Source organism: Hydractinia symbiolongicarpus, chromosome 8 (assembly GCF_029227915.1).
Source record: "Hydractinia symbiolongicarpus strain clone_291-10 chromosome 8, HSymV2.1, whole genome shotgun sequence".
Lineage (NCBI taxonomy): Eukaryota > Metazoa > Cnidaria > Hydrozoa > Anthoathecata > Hydractiniidae > Hydractinia > Hydractinia symbiolongicarpus.
The window spans coordinates 29,043,660-29,068,158 of record NC_079882.1 but is presented as its reverse complement, the minus strand read 5'-3'; the positions used below and the strand labels follow the sequence as shown (position 1 = coordinate 29,068,158).

The 24,499-nt window shown below is 32.3% G+C and overlaps 3 protein-coding genes across 7 annotated transcripts; 2 read left to right on the top strand and 1 right to left on the bottom strand.

Annotated features, from left to right (window-relative positions):
• Positions 1-136: 136 nt before the first annotated feature.
• LOC130654583 (coiled-coil and C2 domain-containing protein 1-like) lies at positions 137-15,304 on the top strand. 5 transcript variants are annotated; one of them, XM_057457193.1, is made up of 27 exons: positions 4,113-4,273; positions 4,385-4,511; positions 5,134-5,234; positions 5,318-5,380; positions 5,666-5,800; positions 5,891-6,289; positions 6,371-6,446; positions 6,515-6,744; positions 7,160-7,232; positions 8,743-8,795; positions 8,997-9,224; positions 9,924-9,980; positions 10,052-10,192; positions 10,364-10,422; positions 10,524-10,640; positions 10,718-10,791; positions 10,873-10,928; positions 11,020-11,071; positions 11,469-11,568; positions 11,663-11,753; positions 12,608-12,754; positions 12,931-12,977; positions 13,824-13,875; positions 14,136-14,262; positions 14,422-14,498; positions 14,912-14,959; positions 15,072-15,304. In XM_057457193.1, exons 1-27 carry the CDS (start codon positions 4,205-4,207, stop codon positions 15,102-15,104), a joined length of 2,832 nt encoding a protein of 943 aa, XP_057313176.1. In that variant the 5' UTR covers positions 4,113-4,204; the 3' UTR covers positions 15,105-15,304. The 5 variants fall into 5 exon arrangements, 4 of the variants coding, with proteins under 4 accessions (XP_057313177.1, XP_057313176.1, XP_057313175.1 ...); XM_057457192.1 differs by having other exon boundaries at positions 8,994-9,224; XM_057457194.1 differs by lacking the exons at positions 4,113-4,273; positions 4,385-4,511 and adding an exon at positions 137-160 and having other exon boundaries at positions 8,994-9,224.
• Positions 694-3,342, top strand: LOC130654587 (probable G-protein coupled receptor 139). The gene has a single exon (XM_057457198.1). The coding sequence runs from the start codon at positions 1,019-1,021 to the stop codon at positions 2,102-2,104; it is 1,086 nt and encodes a 361-aa protein (XP_057313181.1). The 5' UTR covers positions 694-1,018; the 3' UTR covers positions 2,105-3,342.
• Positions 15,305-15,911: 607 nt separating the features above from the next.
• LOC130654584 (uncharacterized) lies at positions 15,912-24,250 on the bottom strand. Its single transcript, XM_057457196.1, has 7 exons — positions 23,858-24,250; positions 22,097-23,212; positions 21,538-21,866; positions 20,949-21,044; positions 18,177-18,258; positions 16,796-16,977; positions 15,912-16,453 (listed from the first exon to the last, which is right to left on the bottom strand). Exons 1-7 carry the CDS (start codon positions 23,913-23,915, stop codon positions 16,337-16,339), a joined length of 1,980 nt encoding a protein of 659 aa, XP_057313179.1. The 5' UTR covers positions 23,916-24,250; the 3' UTR covers positions 15,912-16,336.
• Positions 24,251-24,499: the final 249 nt, after the last annotated feature.

The following is a 24,499-nucleotide window of genomic DNA, read 5'->3' as shown; positions in this document are numbered from 1 at the left end:
TAGTAATGAATAAAATATTATGAAATTGTTAAAAATATACAAATTCATGTTTATATTCAGTTTAACATAGAGAATTGTAGCTGCAGATAAATAAGAGATAACAGTCAGAAACTGATATTAGCCTGGCTGCAGGCAGCATAGCTCTACTTATTCTGAGGAGGTATATATCTGATTAATTGTTTCCATGAGGGAGCAAAAAGCAGTTCTAGAGTGTTTAAAGCTCCTATTTGAGCTACAAAAGTCTTAAAAAATTCTGTCCAACCCCAGAGTCATATGGGCATTTAACCCACACCCATAACCAAACCTATGAACATGGGTTGAGTGCTTTATGAACTACCAAACTCCTTCAACAGTTAGCTGATACGTGATAATTATATGGTACAAATCAATATAATAGCTCTGTATAGCTAATTATACAGTGAATATATCTTTTACTTCAAATTCCACACTGAAATCGATTTTTGCATTAGCCATTAAAATAAAAGTTATTTACTATGTGGTGTGGCTGCATATAAATGACTAGCGTATGTCTGAAATAGTAATAAAAAATAGCTATAGTTTAGCTATCTAGGTACCCACCATATATATTTATATCAGTGGCCCACAGTGGAAACAACCATAAAGTTGTCTAAAGGTAAATATATCTAAAGGTATAGGAATTTATGCCCGGAGAGCTGTTTTCAGCTATATAGGACCTCATAATTTCAAAAAACTAAAAGTTTATCAGGGTAATTGCCAATTAAGGCCTAGTGGCCCCAATTGTTATATTCTAGGGTGATGTAAGTAAAATTCGCATAATGTAGCTGTTTAAAATTAAAAAGTCCAGCTAACTACATAGGGCTTTAGTTCTGTTAGTTGGTTTCATTTCAGGGAAAAAAAATTTTATGTTATCACTGAAGGGCCTGATAAAACTTAGATGTTTAAATATAAATTAGCTATAATGTTATTATGTTTTACATGGTATACATGATTTTGAAATTTATAGTGAATCCTCTTAGGTGCAAAAATAAATTTTACAATGGCAGAACCTAAAGGAAACCCATTTCTTAGGAAAATTTGTAGTGGGTATGTTGGTGTTCCAGTTTGTCTGCTTGGTTTGATTGGGAACGTCATTTCCTTTATTGCATGGAAAAGAATTAACAAAAAACGCTCTGATTCAAGTCAAAGCGCTGGTGTTTTGATGATGGCACTTGCTTGTATTGATAGTGGCTTGCTTGTTTTCTTTTTACTTACAGAGAGCATTCCACAATTATGGCCACATGTAATGCATGCAGCACATTTTGTTACTTTTCATTGTTATGTTGGATTCCCATTATTTTTCTTTTTCATTGTGGCAAGTATATGGATGGTCATTTGTGTCACCTACAACCGCTTCATTGCAGTCATTTTTCCATACCGAGCTCTCCAACTTAATTCTCTTAAAACTACATCTGGATTAATTGTTTTGACATTGTTTTTTTCATTTGCTATTAATTTCCCCCATTTTTTTAATTTTCGCCCATCATTTAATGGCACAAAGATAGAGAAAACAAAATATGGTAGTTCAGAAGTTGCAGAACGTTATGATTTTTGGGCCCACTGCATGGTGCTTGTGTTGGTTCCATGGGTTACAATATTTGCTTTGAATTCAGCCATTATCTACAAGCTGCTGAGAAAGAAAAATATTGGACAAGTTCGGAAAGGTGAAGGGAAGAAAGAAATGCAAACAACAATCATCTTACTGGTTATTACAATAAGTTTCCTTGTTTTTCTTGTTTGGCAATGTCTCACACAATGCTTTTGGATGTTACATTATGGACGAAATGATAAGGACACATGGTTTAACGTGGACAGTGCATATGGCCCAGCGCGACTAGGCGTCGTTATAAATTCTGCAATTAACTTTGTTCTATATTGCTTGTCAGGTGGATTTTTTAGAAAAGAGCTGAAGAAAATGTTTTGTCACTCAACATATGTAAAGTTTAACAACACATCAACAACCAGAAGTTCAGTAATATCGCAAAGATATTCGATCACAAAGGATTCGCATATTTCACAAAGGTCTGATATGACCAGTGTTAACTATGGTGCTACTAGTCCGTCAGAAAGTGTTAAATCTGTTTGAAATTGCTATTGTTTTATATAAGGCCAAATGTTTGCTCTTGCAATGCTGTTTCTAAACTAGAATAGAAGTGTCTTTTTACAAAAATTTCACATAATTTTTTTTAAAATTATTTTTAAAAATTTAAATCTGTAATGTATTTACATATAGATAATAAGTATTAGTTTATGTTTCTTTTGAAATCATATCGAAAGATGGTTTTAAAATACTTGTTTCATAAAACAGTCAGATATGTTAGATATGTTAAATTTCTGATTGAATCAAATCAATAAAATGATTAGGAAAGTGTGCATAATTTCTATAATGTATATAATTTTTTGATCCATGTAGTAGTAGGTTATGAATATTACCTAATACAATGCTTTATATATATATTGTAAATTTTCCAGAAAGTTTAATTGACACTTGTAAAGATAATTTTTATATAACAGGATTTTTATAAATTAAAAAAATTACTGTTAATTCAAGCACTATACAAAGCAGGATTTTGAAACGTAAACAAAGAGATTTTTCTCACTGTACTGACATTTTAAGTTTTTATAAATCAATCACTCTTTCACTGTTCTTAAAATTAAAAGGTATGAATTATTATCTCAGAGAAGTTTAAAAAAGTATACATATTTCCAATTTTTTGGTGTAATATTTTGTGCACATTTTTTAAACGTTTTTGAGCATTTTTTTTTTGAGTGCTTTTAAAATTTTCAATATGTTCCACAAAACTAACATTTATTTTTTGCATTTATTGTGAAATTCATTTTTCTGACTTCATGATTCTTTTAGATGGAAATTATGCTTTTTTGAGATATTTGATTTTATAAGAAAATGCCAGACTTTCCTGCATATTTCAAATTAGCACCCTGGGATATTATTGAATTTTCAAATTTCTTGTATGACTAGGAACTTAACTGAGATGGCTGCCTAAAAGCTGGGCATTTAGTAATTATAGACAAAAAAGACATGCTCTTTAAGTATAAATAACAACAACAGTACTCAGACAACAAAAATTCTTGATGGACGGATGATAAGATAAAAAGAGAATTTAAGCATATAAATGGTTTATTGCCCAATGGTAACTTATCAATATATAAAAAGTAAAATAATTCATGCAAAAAAGTTTTAATTTTTCTTTTGTGTAAAGGGAGCATCAATTAAATCATATAATTATATGGTATGCTTCTTATAATATGTGCAAAAAACATGTATGTGTACTTATTCCAGAGATGAATTTAAAAGACGGTTGACACTAATTTAATTATAATATGATCAGAGAAAATATTATTTTATCTAGAAGTAAATATTGTGATTTAGAACTCTCTTATGGTTATTACAACTTTGCAACTATTTTCTTAAGTTTACACTAGACTTTAAAGACAATATATAAAAAAAAATCAAAAAAAAATTATGTTTTATTTTCTTCCATCTTGGGCTTGTTTCTTTTTTTTCGTTTGGGTTTAATCCGATTTTACATACACCATGACTTGATTGATAATACTGTCAATAAGCCCGTTGAAAATTTAATTATAGGCAGTAAAAAACAATGTAAAAGATCCGTCATATGAATTTTGATAACGTTAGCAATGACCTTCCCATGCACAATTTTTTTTTAATTTGTTTACCCTTTGCCTTAATTTTTTTGAGCTTGAAATGCTGATCAAGAAAATTTATAGGATCGTCTGCTTTGAACCTTCTAAGGGATGTTGGGGTTTAAGGTATTTTGATGAGATCATCAACCCGTTGTTTTGAAACAGGTTGGTTGACACATTTTGATCCCAGGTGGTCCCTAGTTACCCATGCAGAAGATGATGTCAGTGTTATTTGCCCTTTTCTCCAGTTATTAGCCTTAAAGTGATAATAAATACAAACCAAAAAACCTGTCTTGTTATGTAAATAATAATAGACATAAATTTTTACATAGGAAGTTTTTGTCAATGCAAAAAAAATAAAAAGGTTGTTTAGAGTAATATCTTTTTTTTTTTGCCATGTTTTAAACCTGAGATAAAAACATATCTAAAAAATAAATACAGACTGTTTGTTCTATTAAATGCTATATTTTTTATCTTTGTTTTTCATTTGTTATTCTCATTTTATTAAAAAGATAATAAAATGTTTGGAAAGAAAGCTGCTGAACCTCGCCCAGCGAACAGGGCTGGAAACAATGATCTTGCGAATATGGTAAATTACTTAAAATTCCTACCATATATGCTGTATAATGTAAAGAAATATTTTAAAGGATGTATGTGTAAAAGTAAAGTCCTAATTTATTAAAATCGGTCAATTTATCAGTTAGGGTTGGGAGTACCCATGCAAGGTGGTGCTGATGATGATGATGACGAAGATTCTTTACTGGCAGAATTAGCAGCATTACAGGGAAGATCAGCTCCTGCAAAAAAAAAAGCACATCCAAAACGAGGTTCAGTTTCCTATTATTGATGCACTCTCTCCTCTATTTGCCTGCTCAAGTATGTTATACTGTAAATTACCGATTAATCTCCCAGTGAGCAAATAAACACCAGTTTAAATAAACACCCACGTTATGGTGATGTAAGTTCTGAATAACCGTTCAACCGTTCAAACCAGATAAATTTTTTCAAACCCCTGAAATTTTGACAAACCCCTGAAATTTTGTATAATTTATCTATATTTTAGAACTTTTACAATAGTATTTTTGTGTTTAAATTACAATGTAAAAATTTTAACTAGTTACCCTTGTGCTTAACCAGTAATTTATGATAGATACTTTCATATCCATTATAGACATAGTGTGAAACTAACTCCATTATATTGCCAAACAATTCTTTGTCATCATAATTAGTTACTACTATCCTCAAAAAAACTTTCAAGAAAAAAAAGCATTAACATTAATGATTAAATAATTTTCATTATCGTATTAATTTAAAATGAATTAAAATATATCAAAGCTGTATTTCAAGGTGAATTTAAAAGATTGATCGCACATGCAGGTTATGGAATGACAGTCGCCTGAGCTGTTTCTGTGTCTGTTTTTTATCAAATTGCTTGTATGTATTTTTTAGCCCTTGTAAGTATGGATGAAATAGATCGAATGGCTGCTGAAGGGATGAAAGATATCGATCATGATGAAGATGATGATGATGTTGATGAAAGTGACTTACTAGTAGGATTTTAAGATTGTTCTAACTGAACTTGCTCTTTATCTGGTGAAATGGTGTTTCATTTTTCTTTCCATTTCATATTTAGGCTGAACTTGAAGATTTGGCTTCCGATAATGACGAAAATGACGCTGCTATGGAAACCGAACCAGTATGTCAAAAATAAATATATATGTACACACTATAACTAATTTCCATTTTAAGTTTTTTTTACCATGATTATTTGTTTTGACATTTCTATTGTAATGGGGTATTTAGTTTAAATAGATCACTTATTCTTGTTACTCATTATACAAGTCTTATAATGAAAATTTGAGGGACAGGTGTAAATTCCAACCATAGTTTCAAGGTACATGCTTATACTTGATAGCAATTTCAATGAGGTCTTAGGTATGTGTAAAATGAATGTTTATTTAGCAAAAGTTATCATTTTTAGTCAACGAACCAAAATGTGACGCCATCATTGGCAAATGTTTTAAATGAAAGAAAAGACATGTATGTGCAAGCCCTTGCAACTGCGAAAGCAGAAGGCGCGTCTTCAAAAGTAAGGCGATTGGACAGAGGATTAAAGGTAAAAATGGATAGTACTGTTTCCTTAAACAGAATTTAGATAAAAGCACATGGGTTTAATCTGGTTTGGTTAAACTTTTATTTTTTTGAGGAAATTGATGGTTTGTTAAAAAAAGTGCAAAAGGGCGGTAAAGTTAGTGAAGATGACATTCCTCCACCAGTTGCTGTCAAAGTTAGCAAACCAATAGATCCTAAAACACAATTCCTACCACCACCACCTTCAGTTAGTCCTGCAAAACATATAGCTCCAGTTCAACCAATAACAGCTCCAGTTCAACCAATAACAGCTTCACCAGAAAGACCCCCAAGACCGACAATGTCACCAAAGCCTCAGCAAGCTGCACCAGAAACGGAAGTTCCTTCTGAAACTGGGACTAACGCCCAATTAAATACGTTGCTTGAACGCCAAAAACAATTTAAAATAGCAGCATTAAAAATGAAGCAACATGGAAATGTAGAGGCTGCAAGAAAATATTTGTCAACCTCAAAAGTAAGTGCGCATCTATGCTATCGTGTTGGAATGTTTCTGAATGCATGACACGAATAAATCTTATTGTTTTTATCATTTCAGCAATTTGATACAGTTATAGAAGCGCTAAAAGCTGGAAAGGAAATAGATTTATCAAATATGCCTGAACCACCAGATCGTAGGTTATTTGTTGTATTTTTTAACATTTCCAGCCGCAGTTTGTACACAGTATTTTATTATTTTTAGTTCAAGATAAACAACCTGCTTCCTCGCATGCTCCAACTGCAAAACCTGAGGCCTCCAAAATAGCAGACCCTCCTGCAGCTAGCAGTGCGCCCTTATCAGGTCCTCCACCTGCGGCAACTACCATTTTGGAAGCATTAGAGCAACGACTACAGAAGTATGAAGAAAGTGCACTCAAAGCAAAAGAAGAAGGAAATGGTGGAAAGGCTAGGCGAATGGGACGCATCACGAAAGTAAGTTTCGCGGGTAAAAATACTTTTTTTGTGAAAGTTTGTTTTTTCAAATTCCAAATAAAATCGTTAAAGTTCTTCTTCAAAATTTTGATAATTCTCCACTCGTGATTTTTTTCCTACTTTTTTTGCTCTCGAAATTCTAAACTACGATGAAATCATTGGGAAGAATTATCTTAAAGCTACGATTGACTTGTTAACTGTATATGATCATTTTATAAAAATCTAAAAACTGAAAATGCGAAAAAAAAAAAAATTATTATTTTTCCTACACTTTTCCTTAACCGCAACAGTTAAATAAAGAAAGATATAGCTCGTGACAGTTTTTTGCACGAAATTTTTTATCTATGTTCTCTCGTCGTCAATATTCACTGCTTTGATACTGAGATATTACTATGTTTAATTTTGTATTTTATAGCAATATCAGGATGCAATTCGCAGTTACAAAGCCAAGAAACCAGTAGATTTTAATGAGCTGCCTTGTCCACCAGGTTTGTTAGTTTTCTGAATTTATATTGTAAATTCTTTATTGAATTGAAGTTAATTAGGATTTTAAAACAGTGCTGTTCTTTTCATAAATTCATTTTTTCCACTTAAATATTCTCAAAAATATGGGGGATTATAATTGTTGTCAGCGCCATTTTTTGCCTATGAAATATAAGATACTGGAATTTTTTCATTGTTAAAATCATTTTTTTAAAACTCTCAATTAAACTTGTCTCCGAGAATAAAATATCGTAATAAAATTTGCTTCTGAGTAAATATGGGAATTTATTCTTTTAGCTAAAATTTTTGTCACTGAAATTCTTTACAGTGAAGTGTTTCTTTTTGTCGTTAAAGACTAAAACAAGCAAAATGATAGTACCTTAAAAAAATTTAAAAATATTACAAATTCACTTGAGCATGTAGTAGACTATGCACAAGCACCACCGACATCAAATGCGGTAATTAAAATAAAAAGTTCATTGGGAATTTCCCCGTGGTTTTTAAAACATTAACAAATCGAGAATTCACCACAAGTAAATATTCTCTAAAAAGTATTATGCGTAAATACAAACGACTATGCTGAGTTTGCCGTGGTCCGTTCCAGGATCGGTTATCAAAGAATTTCATGTCTCGGCATGACCTATGTCACCCTCGGGTAAAGGTGGCAGGGTTTGGTACTACCTAAAAGTACTGCCCGATTCTGTGCCCGAGAGGGATCGACCACTTCTATTTTCAGTTTTTTAATGAAGGTAGACGTATTGTAGGCAATTTATTTATTTTATTTATTTATCATCAATATTTACCCAGGATATACATTTCAGAATAAATTTCTGCTTTTCAAATGTGTCCTGCTAAAATTAAAATCAAATACTCTACATTATATACAATTAAATATAAAATCGTCGATGTTCTAAAATCCAATAAAATGAAAAGGAATAGGCAAAACAAAAAGAAAAACGCTAAGCATATAGATGAAATGGTGAAAATACACTAAAGATAAGATTTACAAGTTTACTTCACACTCTTAACGGGGATTTTCACGAAGCGAATTGAAAAGCGAATTCGATGACGAATTGGCTTTTTAATTTTCATGACAAAATAAATTAGACGCCAAATTCATTGTTTACATTGGTTAACTGCGTTCTGATTAGTAGGAACTGTTTCTACTTTTCAGCGAAGCGAATATTTCGATGCAAAACATAACAAACAAAGCTGCGCATACTTAGATACAATTCGTCGTCAAATTCGCCGTTTAATTCGCTTCCTTCCTTTACTTCGAACAAACTGCGTGAGCGAAATTTAAATTGAGTGAAAGCGAGGGTTGGTACAACTTGTCTTAAAACACGCGCACAAAAATGTAGCTAGTCCTCAGAGCTCTTTGAGATAAGCCTTATCTTTGAGATAAACCTTATTTCAAAAAGCTCTGAAGACGTTCACGTTTATTTTGAATTTTTTGTTGCTATCTTTGAAAAAGATGGGAACGAAGATGGAACTTCATAATGATTTTCATCACAGGTTTTGGACCAATTCCCGGCATTGCATCAGAAGTAGCAGATCCACTTCAACAGGTTCGTGGTAATCTTGCGTCACTTTTAAACAACGTTTTTAACCTAGAAAATATTACCGAATTATTTTGTTTTAAAAAAAGGACATTTTTTTCTTCCAACTAAATATCTTGATTTTTCAATTCTTTTTAGAGATTTTTAATTTTTCTGATTCTTTAGTGTTTTATGTCCACATGTAATAAATAGTTTTCTTTTACTCACCAGTCTGGTGGTGTTCCAGCTCCTACCGTTATCCCTCCTACACATTCTCCATCACCTGCTCCACCCTCAGCTACTCCCTCCACCACCAAGTCACCACCCAAGCCGGCGTCGAGAAATGAAAAAGAGTACGAGTTTCTAGTGAGTCGACAAAAGGAGTTTAAAATGGCGGCGATACAAGCAAAAAAAGGTGGTGATATGGATGCTGCCCGTGAATATCTACGACAAGCTAAGGTGGGATAGTTTGGTTTACTCTGTTCTTTGTGTAAACTCATGTCAAGTGATAGAGAGAAGAAATCAGAATTAAATACTCTTAAAATTAGCAAGATAAATGGAATCGGCCATAGAGATATTATTGTTGACAAAAAAGGACAAACACCTGATAATGCCAGAAAGGAACTATCTCTGTGAATTTTTGCTATTCAGAAGAAAAAATAAACTTTTTGGAGCTTCTAAACAACGTTTTTCGATAATGAGATGAAAAAAGTAATAAAAAGAAACTATCACATGGCAAAGTTACTGCATTCTGATTGGCTGGATAAAAAAATTTAACTCAGAATTTTTGCAGAACTTTTTCACAAAGAATTTATTTGATACCAGTATTTTTTTTGTTACCAGCCACAAGATACAAAATCAAATCGATTTAATTTTGTATCTTGTTATTGATTAGAAAAAGTAATGGCAGAAGTAACGGAAAAATGTTGCGAGTAACAAAAAGCTGAAGACACTTCCAATTTTGGACGGTAATAATTAACATGTGAAATGCATGGGAGGTGTAAATTGTTTGGGGAAATAAAAGAAAAAAAGAAAACTATTTCTCGATCAAGGAAGATCCAGAAAATTTCTGATAGCTACCTGATTTGCAAAATATAAAATACTTTGATGTCCTATTAATTATTGTTGGTTTTTTTAATATTTTCTTTTTTTTTTTAGGGACTTGACGATATGATTTTAGGTGCACAAAATGGTATGCGTGTTGAAGTAACAACTGTAAGTTCGTGACGTAATGATTTTTAATTGTGTTTAAATCTGAAACTACAAACCAACATTGTTATATTTAGGTACCAACACTGAAAAAGGTATCAGCCTCAATAAAGGACTCATCAAGTGGCGGAACATCATTAAAAGAATCTGCAGAATTTAGTGGCTCAGTCTCGGATCAATATAAACAAATCGAAACAGCTTTAAGACAACAAATTGAGGTGAGTTCAGCAAAGATGGATTTGTTTAAATGTTGAACTGTTTTGCTGATATTTTTAAATATCTTATTTGTTTGTTTGCATGTTGTAAAGTATCAAGTGCGTAACAGACATAATGTTAAGTGTCTTTGATGCGTTTTATTTAACGGTCACGCTTGTTCTGTATTTGAACAGGCTTCTGAGAAGAATGCGAAACACTATCAGTTGCTAGGCAACCTTGATGCGTCGAAAAAGTGAGTTGTCTGCGTTTATTTTTCTTTCGATGTGAATAAAGTATTTTATATTTTGTATGTTTTTAAAATAAAATACTAAAGTTATGTTTTTGTTTATCTAGTTTTAATTCTCTGCTAGCAAGCTCGAAAAAAGATTTAAACACACTTTTACACTACAAACAGCAAAAAAGTCCAGTACCAAAATGTAATTATATAACCAAGTCCTTTCCAGTTGTTAGGTAATAATATCTATTTAGTTTTCTGTATGCTCTAATTATTTTGTATTTTCTAAAAGTTTTTTTTTTATTTGCTAAAGGTCGAATCCACAACTGAGCGACTCTGAACTCGAATTGACAGTCATTCGTTGCGTCAATGTTCCTTTACCGTCAGGTATATTTTAAAACATATTCTGGCTAAGATCAAATTTTTACACATTATATTTAGATAAAAAATGTAATTTTTCTTTTTCAGGATTTCAACCAAAAGATATGCATATTTATATAACCTACGAATTAGCATATCCACAAGTAAGCAGACACAACAACCCACTTTTGTCTCTCCGTCGTGTTTGCACGGTCAATTTTCATAAAAATTGTATACCAATTTATTTATTTTCAGGAAAAGCCACAAAGTGGATACACTACAACGAAAAAGGAGACAATCAATCCAGGTTGATATACCATTTTATTTTTATTCAAGATCTAGCTCTACGCAATTTTACGATTTGTAAACGTAAAGTGCAAACAAGAAGACTTGATATAGTTCCCTTTGTCTTCCACGCAGCAATCAGTTAGCTTCAAGTGAATAACGCTTGTAAAGAAAGGAAACATTCAATTTTTTTTTCCTGATGACAGCTACCATAGTGAGACTTTTGTTTAACGACACCACAAATCAATTGATATTATGCTTTTAAATCCTGCAAACGATCTATCATATGTGCGAATTCTTATTGACGGACAAGTGGAGATTTTTTAAAAGCAATTTGCCACAACTTGATCTACGAGAAGTGGAGGAAGATAGAAACATGTAAAGGGTGCTGTGATAACACCTTGTCGGTTTCTTTTTAGAGTATAACGAGAGTTTCAAATTAGCCATAGATCGAAAAAATCGAAATTTTGTAAGATTTTGTAAAAGACAAGCTTTGAACTTGAAAGTTTATTACGTGAGGTAAAGAAACACGTGGTTTATTTTTGTGTGTTTTGGTTGCTTTTTTTTTATTCAATTTCATTGTAACTGAACGTTGAATAATGGTTTGCTTTAGAGGTTTTTTGAAGAGTGATAAAGCGATTGGACAAGCGTCTATTAAACTCGAACACTTTAACAACCGATGCGAAATACACGAATCTGTTGATGTAAGTATTCTCTATTTTCTATACTTGTATGTTGGATAAGCAAGACAAAAAATCAAATATTATAAAATCGAATCAATGTTAAATACAGTTCTTTTCTAATTAATTTATCTTCTGGATGTTTTCGGTTATAAAAAAAATTATTCGCAGCTTTTACAAGGATTTAAAGGTTCGCTCATACAACAGTTTAGACGCAAACGAATTCCTGAGAGCTAATACAGAATTCAAATGGAAAGTAGAACTCGTGCATGTACAAGCGTGTTTACCAGCGTGGCCACATCTTACCCACCTAAAAAATATTTAGAGAATATTTTTTTTGTTATCAAGATATAGAACGTGCGAATAGTGTAAATAATTGATGACTTTCACACAAAAACACAGTGACTTATTATTTCCAATTTTTGGTTTTCAAAAATTTATTTCCACGAGAATTTAATCACGCGAATGATAGAATTTACAAAATTTCGCGAAAATCACAAAAATTTGCGAAATCTCGAGAATTAATTCTCGCGAAAATTTGTTCCGTTAAAGTACTTAAAAAGCATCTTTATGCTTTGTGTTAATTTATCAAGATTTAGAGTTTTATATTTTTGAAGGAAAGATTAAAATTCTGAGTGGTGAAAAAACACTTCTAAAAATTGATTCGCTGGTAAGTTCCGATCCGAAATAACGTTTTGTCGACATTAAAATTATCATTTTTATTGTTTGCAGTCAAGGTTGAGAAGATTTAATGAAAACAAAATCAAATAATTAGTTTAAAAATCGATCAAATAAATTTTTGTTTTTCTGTTTTGTTCAGAGTACCCAATACCTAATCTCAAGTTAAATTTAAGTTTCGCCGATTTATATTTTTTCAGTTAGTGGATATGGAGAAAGGTCGCAAGTCAGTCGGAGGAAAGATTGAAGTCATGTTAAAAATTCGTGAGCCGTTAGTGGACAAAGATGCAGAGATCGTAAAAGAAAAATGGCTGGTTCTCGACACACATCTTCGAGGATTAGAAATGGTATTGGGTTCACCTTTCACTTTTCAAAATGCCGTCACTTTTGTCTATTTTTAAAAATTCTTCTTTATTTTGTAAAAAAAAATTCGAAACAACCCTTTGTCAGTTTTAGAAAATCTTTATTTTCGTCCCTCTTTTTTTTTCCCTGATAAGATACATCATATATACATCTGTTGTAGAAAACCACACACCAAGCTCAACCACAAGCTTCCAGTACAAGTGAAACGTGAGTAGAAAATACCCTACTGAAATAGTATTTCATGGAAAGTAACACGAAATTCTCCCAGCTGTCCCAGGGTCGAACAAATTCGCGCGCATATTATTAAACACACAAAGTTTATTCTTAAAATCTTTTAGGGGTCGCATGCATATCCATCATGCCACACTAAATCTCCACCATATCACACGTAAAAACTCTGAAATACATTTTCTTGTTTTAGAAAATCAAAAATTTGCTTGATATCGTGACATCACGTGGTTATGGTGGAGAATTTTGACGTGGTACATCGAAAAGCATACTTAAATTTTCAACTCGAATCAAAACAACATATAAACTAAACATATTTAAACTAAATATATTGGAGATTGGTAATTCTCATTAATTGCATTATCATGCTTTGATTTTTTTTTTTTTTTTTTCATAAATATTAATATAACCGAATCACATAAATCTTTGAAATCACATAAAGCGCGTTTTGAATTAGTTTTGATCATTGATCAAAATGCGCATTATTTTTTGTTGGTGTAAATTTGTGTTTAAGTTATTTTATCACCCTTGCATCAGCTCTTTGGTTGTCATGTGTTCATGGTCAAACTTCCTTAAAAAACAATTTATAGTCACACCTTTTAGAGCTGGATCAATGCCGATATTTTACAAAATATGATTTTTAGATATTCAAAATAATATATGTCCACATTTCGTAACATATTTATTATTATCACATTTTTACAACTTGTAAATATTTTTATATGTATAAAATGGAAACAGATAACTGTCAATATTTTTAAACGAAATTTTTTTTTATTTCCCTCACTCCATTTTTATTATTTTTATTATGCTTGTTTTGTTTAGCTATGAATGTTTAGAAGTTTTAAAACATGAAAAAGACATGTATGAAAGACAGGTTTGTTACGTGACGTCTCATGAACACTTGTTAATTTCACGCTAATTTCACGCTAAGTCTGGGTGCCTTTCATGCACGACGATTTTTGTTTTCTTTATTTTCTGCACGATACTTTATTTTGGGTTGCTATAACACTGCAAAATCAATCAGATGTTAGTTTTCTCTTGTTTCTTACTGCGCAGTCACAACAAGAAAGATATGTAATGACACCAAATCGTAATCAACTTTTGTTAACTTTATCTATTTGTGTCCTGCTTTAGATCGGTGCGTACAAGAGTCAAGGGAAGCAGCCACCTCCCACGCTGATGCAAAAGTTGCAAACGAATCAACAAAAAATGAATACTATACAGAATAAAATGAAGCAAGGAGGGAAACAAGGGGTCACGGGTATATAATTTTGTCCTGTAGAAACTGTGTGATAATCCTCATGTCTTTAGGAAATTTTTTCGCTAGTTGCTTGATATTCCGTCTCTGACTGTAAGTTTTATTTTAATTTTTATTTTGGTCCGAAACGATGTTAGAATCAACTGTGTTTTTTGTTTTCAGCATATTTACGCAATTTAACGACTGGGTTGGAAATCGAGAAGGTGAAAGCTCAAAACGCTTTAAGAAATAATGACAAGGTAGGTGGTATGCATTTCATGTCGTTGCTGTTTTAGTGGATGAATTGTAGGTTGCATAGAGGAAAAGCATCTAATATAATCGAATTACAGCCCCATCACTCCCCCTCCTCAGCCCCGCCCCCGGTTCCACAAATGAGATAAACGTCTCTCGTCACTCACATGACTATTGCAAAGTTTTTTATCTGTAAAATATTTGCATTCCCGATACATTGTTTGAATGAAATCTAGGTAGTACGAGTAAATGGGAAAATTTTATACGAACAGCGGTGCTTATTTGTGATATGTTGACCTGCACATCAGCTTCCCAAGTTTTAAGTTTTATATTTTTCGTTGTCTGTAAAATATTTCATTCTGCATACAAAAACACCTTTAATAATAATTGGTCGGCTAATTCGCCTTATTTTGTTTGCTAGGAAACTGCGAAAAGCTGCTTATCCAGGAAGAAGTTAATTGAAAAAGAAGTGGGTTATTGTTTTGAATTTTTATTAAGTCGTAAATGATGAAAACAAATTCAGCAGAAGTTAACAGTACTGTGTAATACAATGTTATTTATTTTTTCAATTATTTATTTAGATTGGAGTACTAAGGCAGAGGCTTGGGATCTAATTCTTTGTCTTGCATAACAGTTGGTGTTTTATCTTGCGAAATTATTGTACTGTTTGAATAGTCTGTCGTTTATAAACCAATGTCATCGTCGAAATTACCGATGGAAAATTATTTATTAGTTGAACATTTGTTGTCGTCAGGTGGTGTTATGTGGTGTTATGCAGCGTCATTTTTGTGTTTCGTCGTACGTCATTTTTAAATTTCTAAACTCCAATTAGCGGACAATACTTTTTGTTTAAAATGGTAAATATGGCCTTTTTTCTCCCCAATAAGCGGACAGCCAAAAGTTTTATAAGCTAAAATTAAAACAGTTATACAAGTATTTATTTTAAACATTTTGAGACTTCATAATCAAGCTCTTTTTTAACAGCTTCAATTAGTCGTAACAACTTAGATTTTAAGACCATAACCGCTACACTCTTTTTTCCCGCAACTTGGACTTCAATTTTGTTGTTGCGGAATTTTCGTTCTTATTGATTGCTGATATCTTTTTTTAACTTAAAATTTTTGTTAAAAAAAGATTTTGCGTTGAATAAACTGCGCTTAACAACAGATTACTTTAAATACAACTACAGTTACACTACAACGGCTTCATTTTCTAATTTTAGTCCGACAATTAAAACTTTTCCAGAAGGCGGACACCTCCCATTAGCGGACACTTATTTTTTGCACCAATAGGATTGTGTAAAGAAGTTTTCTAAACACTAAAATCTGCTTTCAATTGACTTTTCTTACTGATGTGTTTTTGTTTTGAAAAGTTCGCTCACCCTTCACGTCACCTATGTTTCACGTAGTCTGTCTGCGGGAACATCTCGGTCTCCTAATAATGTTTTTTCTGTGTGTTTTTTTTTAAAAAAATATTATAAGTCCGTGTTATTAATGTTTTTTATACGTTTAATTTTTACATAATGTATTCAAACCCTTAAGTTCAATTGCTATATTCTATATTGCGTATAAATATATCTACAAAATTCTGAATACATTAAAGAACATCTATAAAATTATTTTTCAAATTGTTTATATCATGCAGCATCGATAAAGTTCACCACAGTGCGCGTACAGTAATTAATACATGTTTACAAATTGTATATGTGTTGATTCACTGCTCATGGGTGCACGTGGTCGCTCATTTGTTTTCATGTATTTTAAATCATCCCGTCAAAGGAGAGACGAAAATCCATTTTTGAATGTAGCCTCTCTTTCGCTAGAACATCCACCAATCGGTCTTGCGTTCACACAATGTTCGAATATATTCTCCGTCCATGTTTTTTCTGCACTGGTCTGTAGTTATCGCACATGAAACCCGTCGAGCCAACTTTTGTTGACTTTAAATTACGAAAAATTTGAAGCTGGAAATAAAACAAAGAGACAGTTGATTTCTGAGTTGATTTCAGCTATTTATGAAAACTTCTGAATTGTATAAACTTTTTGTATACTTATCCACATTTATTACAGCTTCCAAAGTTTAATATCGCAGAATCAACATGCGCAATGAGATTTTTTACTAGTCGCGTGGCTTTTATTTTTGCAGCTTTGGAAATTGAGATCAATTAACTTTCAAGGAGTTTGTATTGGAAATATATTTCAATAGTCAATGAAAATTGTGAAATAGCTGCAATTTTAAGTTGACACTGGAGTGGGAGCAGCGGCTAAAAACGCTATGATGAAAACAGACCTTTAAATTTTTTTACCTGGTTCTCGGTAACTGGTGGATGAGTAGCATATACAATCCAAGTTACAGACTCGTAGCAACCTGGTGTTGTTAAGGAACCTTCATAAGTGAAAAATCTATCTGTTTGATCAAGATTTATCACATTTGGTATTAATTTCTCTAATCTGAAGTTAAATTCTTCATTAATTGTTATTTCGTCACCTAAAAAGTAAAAAGTGACATTTTCAAATTTAATCCAACCTCATATGCAGACCTTTTTAGGTTTTTTCCTCAAGACCAAATCTGTCCCGACCTAAGAGAGTCTGAGTGTGAGGTTTTACTCGGGAATTGCAGGGAAGTCGGTACTCACTTTTTAAATAAACACCTGTATTTGCGGTAGCTGAAAAAAATGTGTATCATGCTCGCCGTTGAAAGTCCAAAAATTTAAATAATGTAAAGATTTAAATAAATTTTATACGTCACAGAAACCGTAGTAGTGTTGTTAATACCTTACTTCAATATCTATTCATACAATTGAAATAGTCGATTTAAGAAGTCACGTAATGGTGAGATTCGGTTAAAAATATATATAGAAAAAACGACACACCTTTTCTTGAGAACGACTTCGTTCTATTCAAATTATTTTATTCTATTTTTTCACTAGATAGCTCCTAACAACCTAATTCCCAGTTCCTTTTTTACATTAAAACAACAAAAAACGAGGGAACCTGGTAAAGAGGTTGACTTTCACGCTTTCTGTCAATGGCACGTATTTACCGGATGGAATGGATAGAGGAGGAGCTGCAACAATCGACTCTTCGTCAAAATAGAATGTTTACTTTTAACTTTTGATTGTAAAATTTTTTTACTCTAAAGACATGGCGCTCTACGACAACAAAAAATGTCAACAGTTATCTGTTGTAGACTTGACGGAAAATTTATGTATGTTTAACAACAAGGAAATGAAACAGAAGAAATCGATAAATAAAGAAAAGATTTTAAATCGAGAATCTCATGACAACACATGTATACCCCAGGCTCCACTGCTGATTTGTTCCAAATATTTAAATTTGAACAAAACGGCTTGTGTCCACTTGAACAACTCTAAGACCTCAAGAAAATATTTTTGCAGCGACGAGGAAGACTCCGCAAAAAGGGGTTTAAAAGCTGGCTTTCACCCATCAAACTCTTCTAACGTATCAAACATATCGCGTAGACAGGTGGCGAAGCCCGTCCTCACTCCAAGAACGTCTGCTAGATATGAAAAAGTTGCTCTGGAGCTGCCTGTTGTGAACTTATACAGACAAGTAAGCCTGGGGCTTTCTGATCAAAAACCGTAAACCAGAAAAAAGGAATCCGTAATTTTCAATACCGACGCTAAATAGAAAGTTCTGGTCACAACATGAATAAACGTGACATACCTTCTTCCTGGACGTGACGTAATACCTGCGTGACCTGCCACATAGGTGTGTTCTTTATTTCAGTGTACGGAACTGCTTCCACCTGGAAAAACGATTTAAAAACTATTCAGTTATATTAAAATTTGAAAAGAATATGTTTTTACATAAAATCAGGCCAGTAATTTAATTCTCCAAACGTTTTTTAACTGTGTGATCCAGTAAAGTATTTGCGGTAATTGTGTTGTCGCCAAAACTAAGCCAAATATCTACTGCTTGAAAAACTTCCCAATGAGGTTTTAATTGTTGTGGCACTGTTGTGAAGATGGTTGATTGTCTTTGACCCTGTGATGTCACTACCAATCGATGTTGTTAGTAAAGAATTTCACCGACGGCAGACTGCACCAACAAATGGACCATTATTGGCTGAAATATGCGTTGCTAAGTTGGCTTAATAAACCAGTATGTATAGATTTTATAGTCGCACAAGAGAGAGCTCAATGCGTTAATAGCATGCAAGCCCTACGACACCAAAGGAACCGAGACAACACACACGCTTTGGAAACCATGGCCTGGAATTTTATTTTGTTGTGAGAAATGGATTGTGAAGGCTAAAGTGTTTAAGAAAAATCATACTTTTACCATAAATAAACAAAAAACAAACCTTACAATTTGCGCTGTAAAATATTTCTTTTAGATTCCATGTTTAAATGAGAAATAATTTTGAATACCGCGTCCGTGGAGAGTTTATAAAAATAAGTGTTCAAATCTTCTTCTATTCTTTTTCTTATAGTTTCTTACAAAAAACCGTTTTTTTCTTTCGGAGTATTTTTTGAGAAAAAATCGACCCTGGGATTTCACGTTCCTCTGAGAGGAGGATAGTATTGGTATCACCGACTAACTAACCCTGTCCCAAATGGTCAATTGCAATTGCAACGTCACAGATTTAAACTTTGTACTCAAGCTTCAGGCCAAAATTGGTACTTGTTTACGACAAAATTTGACACAGTTAACAAAAAAAGTATGCTGAACATAATGGTGACATCATAATTTTAAATTTTTGTCACCTAAATGTTATTTTAGGCCAAAATTGTTCCAAAAATTAAAACGACTTTATTTTCAACAAAATTTGGCACAGTAAACAAATAAAGTATGCTGAACATAATGGTGACATCAAAATTTTGATTTTTTGCAACCTTAAATGTCATTTTAGGCCAAAATTGGTCCAAAAATTTTGATTTTTGTCACCTAAATGCCATTTTAGGCCAAAATTGGTCCAAAAACTAAAACCACTTCATTTTCGGCTAAATCTGGCACAGTTAACAAATAAAGTATGCTGAACATGATGGTGATACAAAAGTTTGATTTTTTGTCACCTAAATGTTATTTCAGGCCAAAATTTGTCCAAAGATTAAAACTACTTCATTTTCGGTCAAATTTGGCACAGTTAACAAATAAAGTATGCTGGACATAATGGTGACATCAAAATTTTGATTTTTTGCCACCTTAAATGTCATTTTAGGCCAAAATTGGTCCAAAAATTTTGATTTTTGTCACCTTAATGCCATTTTAGGCCAAAATTGGTCCAAAAACTAAATCCACTTCATTTTCGGCTAAATCTGGCACAGTTAACAAATAAAGTATGCTGAACATGATGGTGATACAAAATTTTGATTTTTGTCACCTAAATGCCATTTTAGACCAAAATTGGTTCAAAAACTAAAACCACTTCATTTTCGGCTAAATCTGGCACAGTTAACAAATAAAGTATGCTGAACATGATGGTGATACAAAAGTTTGATTTTTTGTCACCTAAATGTTATTTCAGACCAAAATTTGTCCAAAGATTAAAACTACTTCATTTTCGGTCAAATTTGGCACAGTTAACAAATAAAGTATGCTGGACATGATGATGTACAAAAGTTTGATTTTTTGTCACCTAAATGTCATTTCAGGCCAAAATTTGTCCAAAGATTAAAACTACTTTATTCTCGACAAAAATTGGCACAGTTAATAAAAAAAATATGCTGAATATGATGGTCACATCAAAATTTTGATTTTTTGTCAACTAAATGCCGTTTAAGACTAAAAACGTTTCAATCGCAAGACTTTCAACCATGAATGATAGGCTGTATTTTTTGTTAGCAATTTCTTTTAAAATGTGAGTTTATTATGACACGTTTCGTTTTTTTTGCGTTTGTTGTAAGATATAATGTCACTTTATCTTCAGAGCTTCATGCACCAAACCTCTTCGAATGTTTGGCACGATAACAAAACGCATTAGCAGGTGGTCATCAAATATTTTGGTAGCGAGCGTAAATTCTTAGAGCCCCCAGGGCTTCTTGTTATTGTTGTTTCCAAAAGTTTCTTTGGTTGGTCCAGTACTGGTTTCCTTATTAAACAGCTTATCATGAAGAAAAATGCTAATCAACAAACTAAGTGGCCCTAATGTATATATATATATATATATATATATATATATATATATATATATATATATATATATATATATATATATATATATATATATATATATATATATATATATATATATATATATATATATATATATATATATATATATATATATATATATATATATATATATATATATATATATATATATATATATATATATATATATATATATATATATATATATATATATATATATATATATATATATATATATATATATATATATATATATATATATATATATATAGAAAAAGAATTGCTTTCTTTTCTGCTCTAGTTTTCAGAATAATAATCCACGTAAAAGAACGTTATACCTACCTGATACAACACAGCAAGCACTGCGATACCTCGATCTGCTTTCGCAGCGTCAGGAAATGACACAAATGTTGAATTATCCCAAAACACCAGATGGACCTAAATGTTTAATAACGCAAAACTTAATTATGCTCTGAGGTCCTCGCTATTTGAAAAATATGGACGTTCAAGTGCTCGAAGAAACTTAAGTTTTTTGCGCATAAAATACATCTTCGTGATATTCCGTAATGTTTAGATTCAATCTTAATACATTCATATGCTTACTTATTTTCGCGAAGAACTTCTCAAATTCGCCGAAAAGCTAATTTTTAAAAAAACATTTCGTGAAGAACTGTTCTTACAAATTATCAACAATACGAACTATGTTCGAGAGAAATACAGAAACAAATATTATTCACATAGTTCGATATGTTAAGAAATAATTCCCCAAATTAGACCTTCAAATATGGTAATGCTGTCAAAAATAGTTTAAGGGTAACAAAGCCGTTACTACATGTTAGGCGACCTAATGTTTTAAAATAACAAAATGGTTTGGCGTGAATACCTCAAAAATACCTCAAAAATACCTCAAAAATACACCTCAAATTCATACCTCGATTGGAAAGGTTCCGCCATCAATATGATGCTCCGATCCTACCAAAGAATTACAACCAAAATGAAAATGCATTTGCTTCAAATAATAATCATTCTTTAAACTCCCGCCAAATAATTTTACTGAAACTTCATTGGATAATGATAACGTCGGCGCATGCCCGTTATTCCGCAACAAGCCAGTTAGAGGGGCATTGGAAGGAAATACCTTAACAATGGTATTTTTAACTATCTGATCGTCCATAATATACCTATTGTCTATGTTAATTGGTGATTGTTTACGCCCAGAGCATGTCCACTCCGGATTTAAAGTCTGCCAGGATGGTGGTCCTGTAAATGTAAACAAAACTTACAAGTAAACGAAAATGCGTTGTAAAAAAGACTTGCAAACAATTGATGTAAAAGCCAGTAACAGAAAGCTATGCAAAGCGTGAAGGACATCGGTGTGTATTTACACATTCTAGACAACCTCGGTACTAATGTCCTGTAGTGTTTTAACACATGGTAAGCTTCTCACCTTCTTAACAAAAAAGACATGCAATGTAATGAAACCAACTCACCAAAGGGTGACTGTGTATCGTACGAAAAAGCAAATAATTCTTTTTTTAATCCCAGTTGAAGATGTTGACGTGCTTTTCCCACCGTAGTTTCGTTGCGCTCGTAACCAAATGTACTAAGTTTATTACTCGAAATCTGGGGTGAACCCAAAGGGTTATCTCCCTGTTTTGAAGTCATTTCGCTATTCTCGCTATTTGCAGGTAAGTCTATGCGATGCATTACGTATTTAGTTTTAGTAGGATTAGGTTGATAAGTTACGTTTCCGGCTACTTCTGACAGCTGTTTTGTTTGTTTATCCTTTCTCAATTCTTGTCTTAGCTTAATTTTGCTTTTTAAAAAATTTAATCTTTTACTTAAAAGTTTTTCTTCGTTTAAAACTAACGTGTCGTCATTCTTGCTATCGAGTCCATGGTGAGGTTCGAGCAACTCTTGACTCTCTGTTGATGTGAATTCACTGATGGCCTTACCTTGATCTTTTAGATTTGTCGAATCTTTCTCGTCTTTGTCGACTTTATTGACGTTACTTTCGCCTTTATTCCCTACGTCTGTTTGTATTGTCTCATTTGCTTTATCAGTATCGTTTGTTTCTTTTCCAGCATCACCTTCTTCCATTTCCATGTGTCTTTCCGCTTGGTTTAAATCTGTTATATCAGTATTAATAAAACTTTCCGTGGTGTCTTGACTTACTGCCTTTAAACGCGGGCGCGGGTTTGGATTCATAATGGTAGCTTCGTAACGCTCTTCTTCCCGCTTCTGAGCATTATCATCTGTAGGTAGTTTTGCTAGTAAAGAAGAAGTTTTGTCTTCAACTTCGTAACCTTGTATATTTACGTCATCGTTCTCCTTTGGTTGGGCTGCATTATCGTCAGCATGACTAATAGAATTAATTTTGTCATCAATCCCTGCTTCATAAGCATTTAAAGGGTCGTTAGCTTGAAAGTCTGTGGAAGGTAATTTGATTGGGACTTCATCACCAATGAACCCTCCTCCGTTAATGTTTTTTTCTACTTGTTGAACTCGTTCATCCGTAGTGTTTGTTTTATCCTCCGGGGTGGAGAGAAGTTTTACTAACGACGTATCTTCATCTAATTCGTCTCTTTTTCGGTCAACTGCAAATACTAAAAATTGTAGATTGAATTAAGTATACCTGCATGTCTTATGTATGCAAGCATGAGTATACTTGACACGAAGGTTTAAAAAAATTGCAAAATTTAGGAAAAGTGTATTTAATTTATTTTTTTTTAATTTGACATGATGCGGTCAAAGATAATTTAAGGTGGATCCCTTAACTTCATCTTCAATAGATTGAGTACAAACCGATTCAGTTTCTCTCAGAGTTAAGATCCTCTCTTACTGTCTATCCAGCCATGGACTAACTTAACTTAATTTTCTCTCTTTAAACAAATAAATTCTAAATTCTGAATTATACATTTTGATGAAATAATTCCTTAAAATTATGACTTTTGATTTCTTTATAATTCTTAACACCATACACCTTACTGGCGTTATGCTGCTCGTTTAATGGATTGGCGCTTAATTGCTGATCTATGCGCTTAACAACACAAAATGTCAACAATGATGGATATTAAATGCACCGGCACTGAGTTCTGCCGCTGTAAAAAAGACATGGTGATACCTTGCGTTGATATGAGAAATATTTTCTTAAAAGCATTTTCAAAACAAGTTTGCATAACTTTGTAACAAAAATCTTATTCTGCAAACATATGAAGCGTATAAAATAACCACTTATAAACATTGAATACCTAACAGCGAACACAGTAGGACTGTATATAGTACCAGTCGCCATAATAGCTTGCCCATAATTTCTCACAGAACATCGTGTAAAAACAACATTGAATGGTATCCTCTAATGCTCTTCTATTTGACCTTTTATAATTTTTTATGCTAAATATTTGATGTAACAGGAAAATGAGCTGCTAAGATGCTGAAGATGAAATGTGCCGAGCAATGCATGCATTAATTTGTCTCACTTGGGTGCACAATCAAGCAATCGCGTGGAACAGTCGTTTTTATAAAAAATTACAAAAAATGCGATAAATCTTGTATTTTTTTCTTTCCTCCATGAGTAAATCAACAGAAATGTGAGGTGCTCAAAATAATTTCATGTTGTTTACATTTTTAAACATAACTAACAAAGTAACCAACCACATTTTATATTTTTTCTGATATTTTTTACCAATGTTGTACATAACATTCATAAAGCCATGCTAAAAGTATACTTTTTGTAGCTTGCTTTAAATGTTTAACAATTAATAAAAATAAAAAAGAAAGTTTAGAACGGTACTTAAAGTACTTAAACTTTTATGCCAGGAATTATTATTATTATTATTAATCATATTTATACAGGTTTACATCTTCAGTATGATATAATATATCTGCACTGT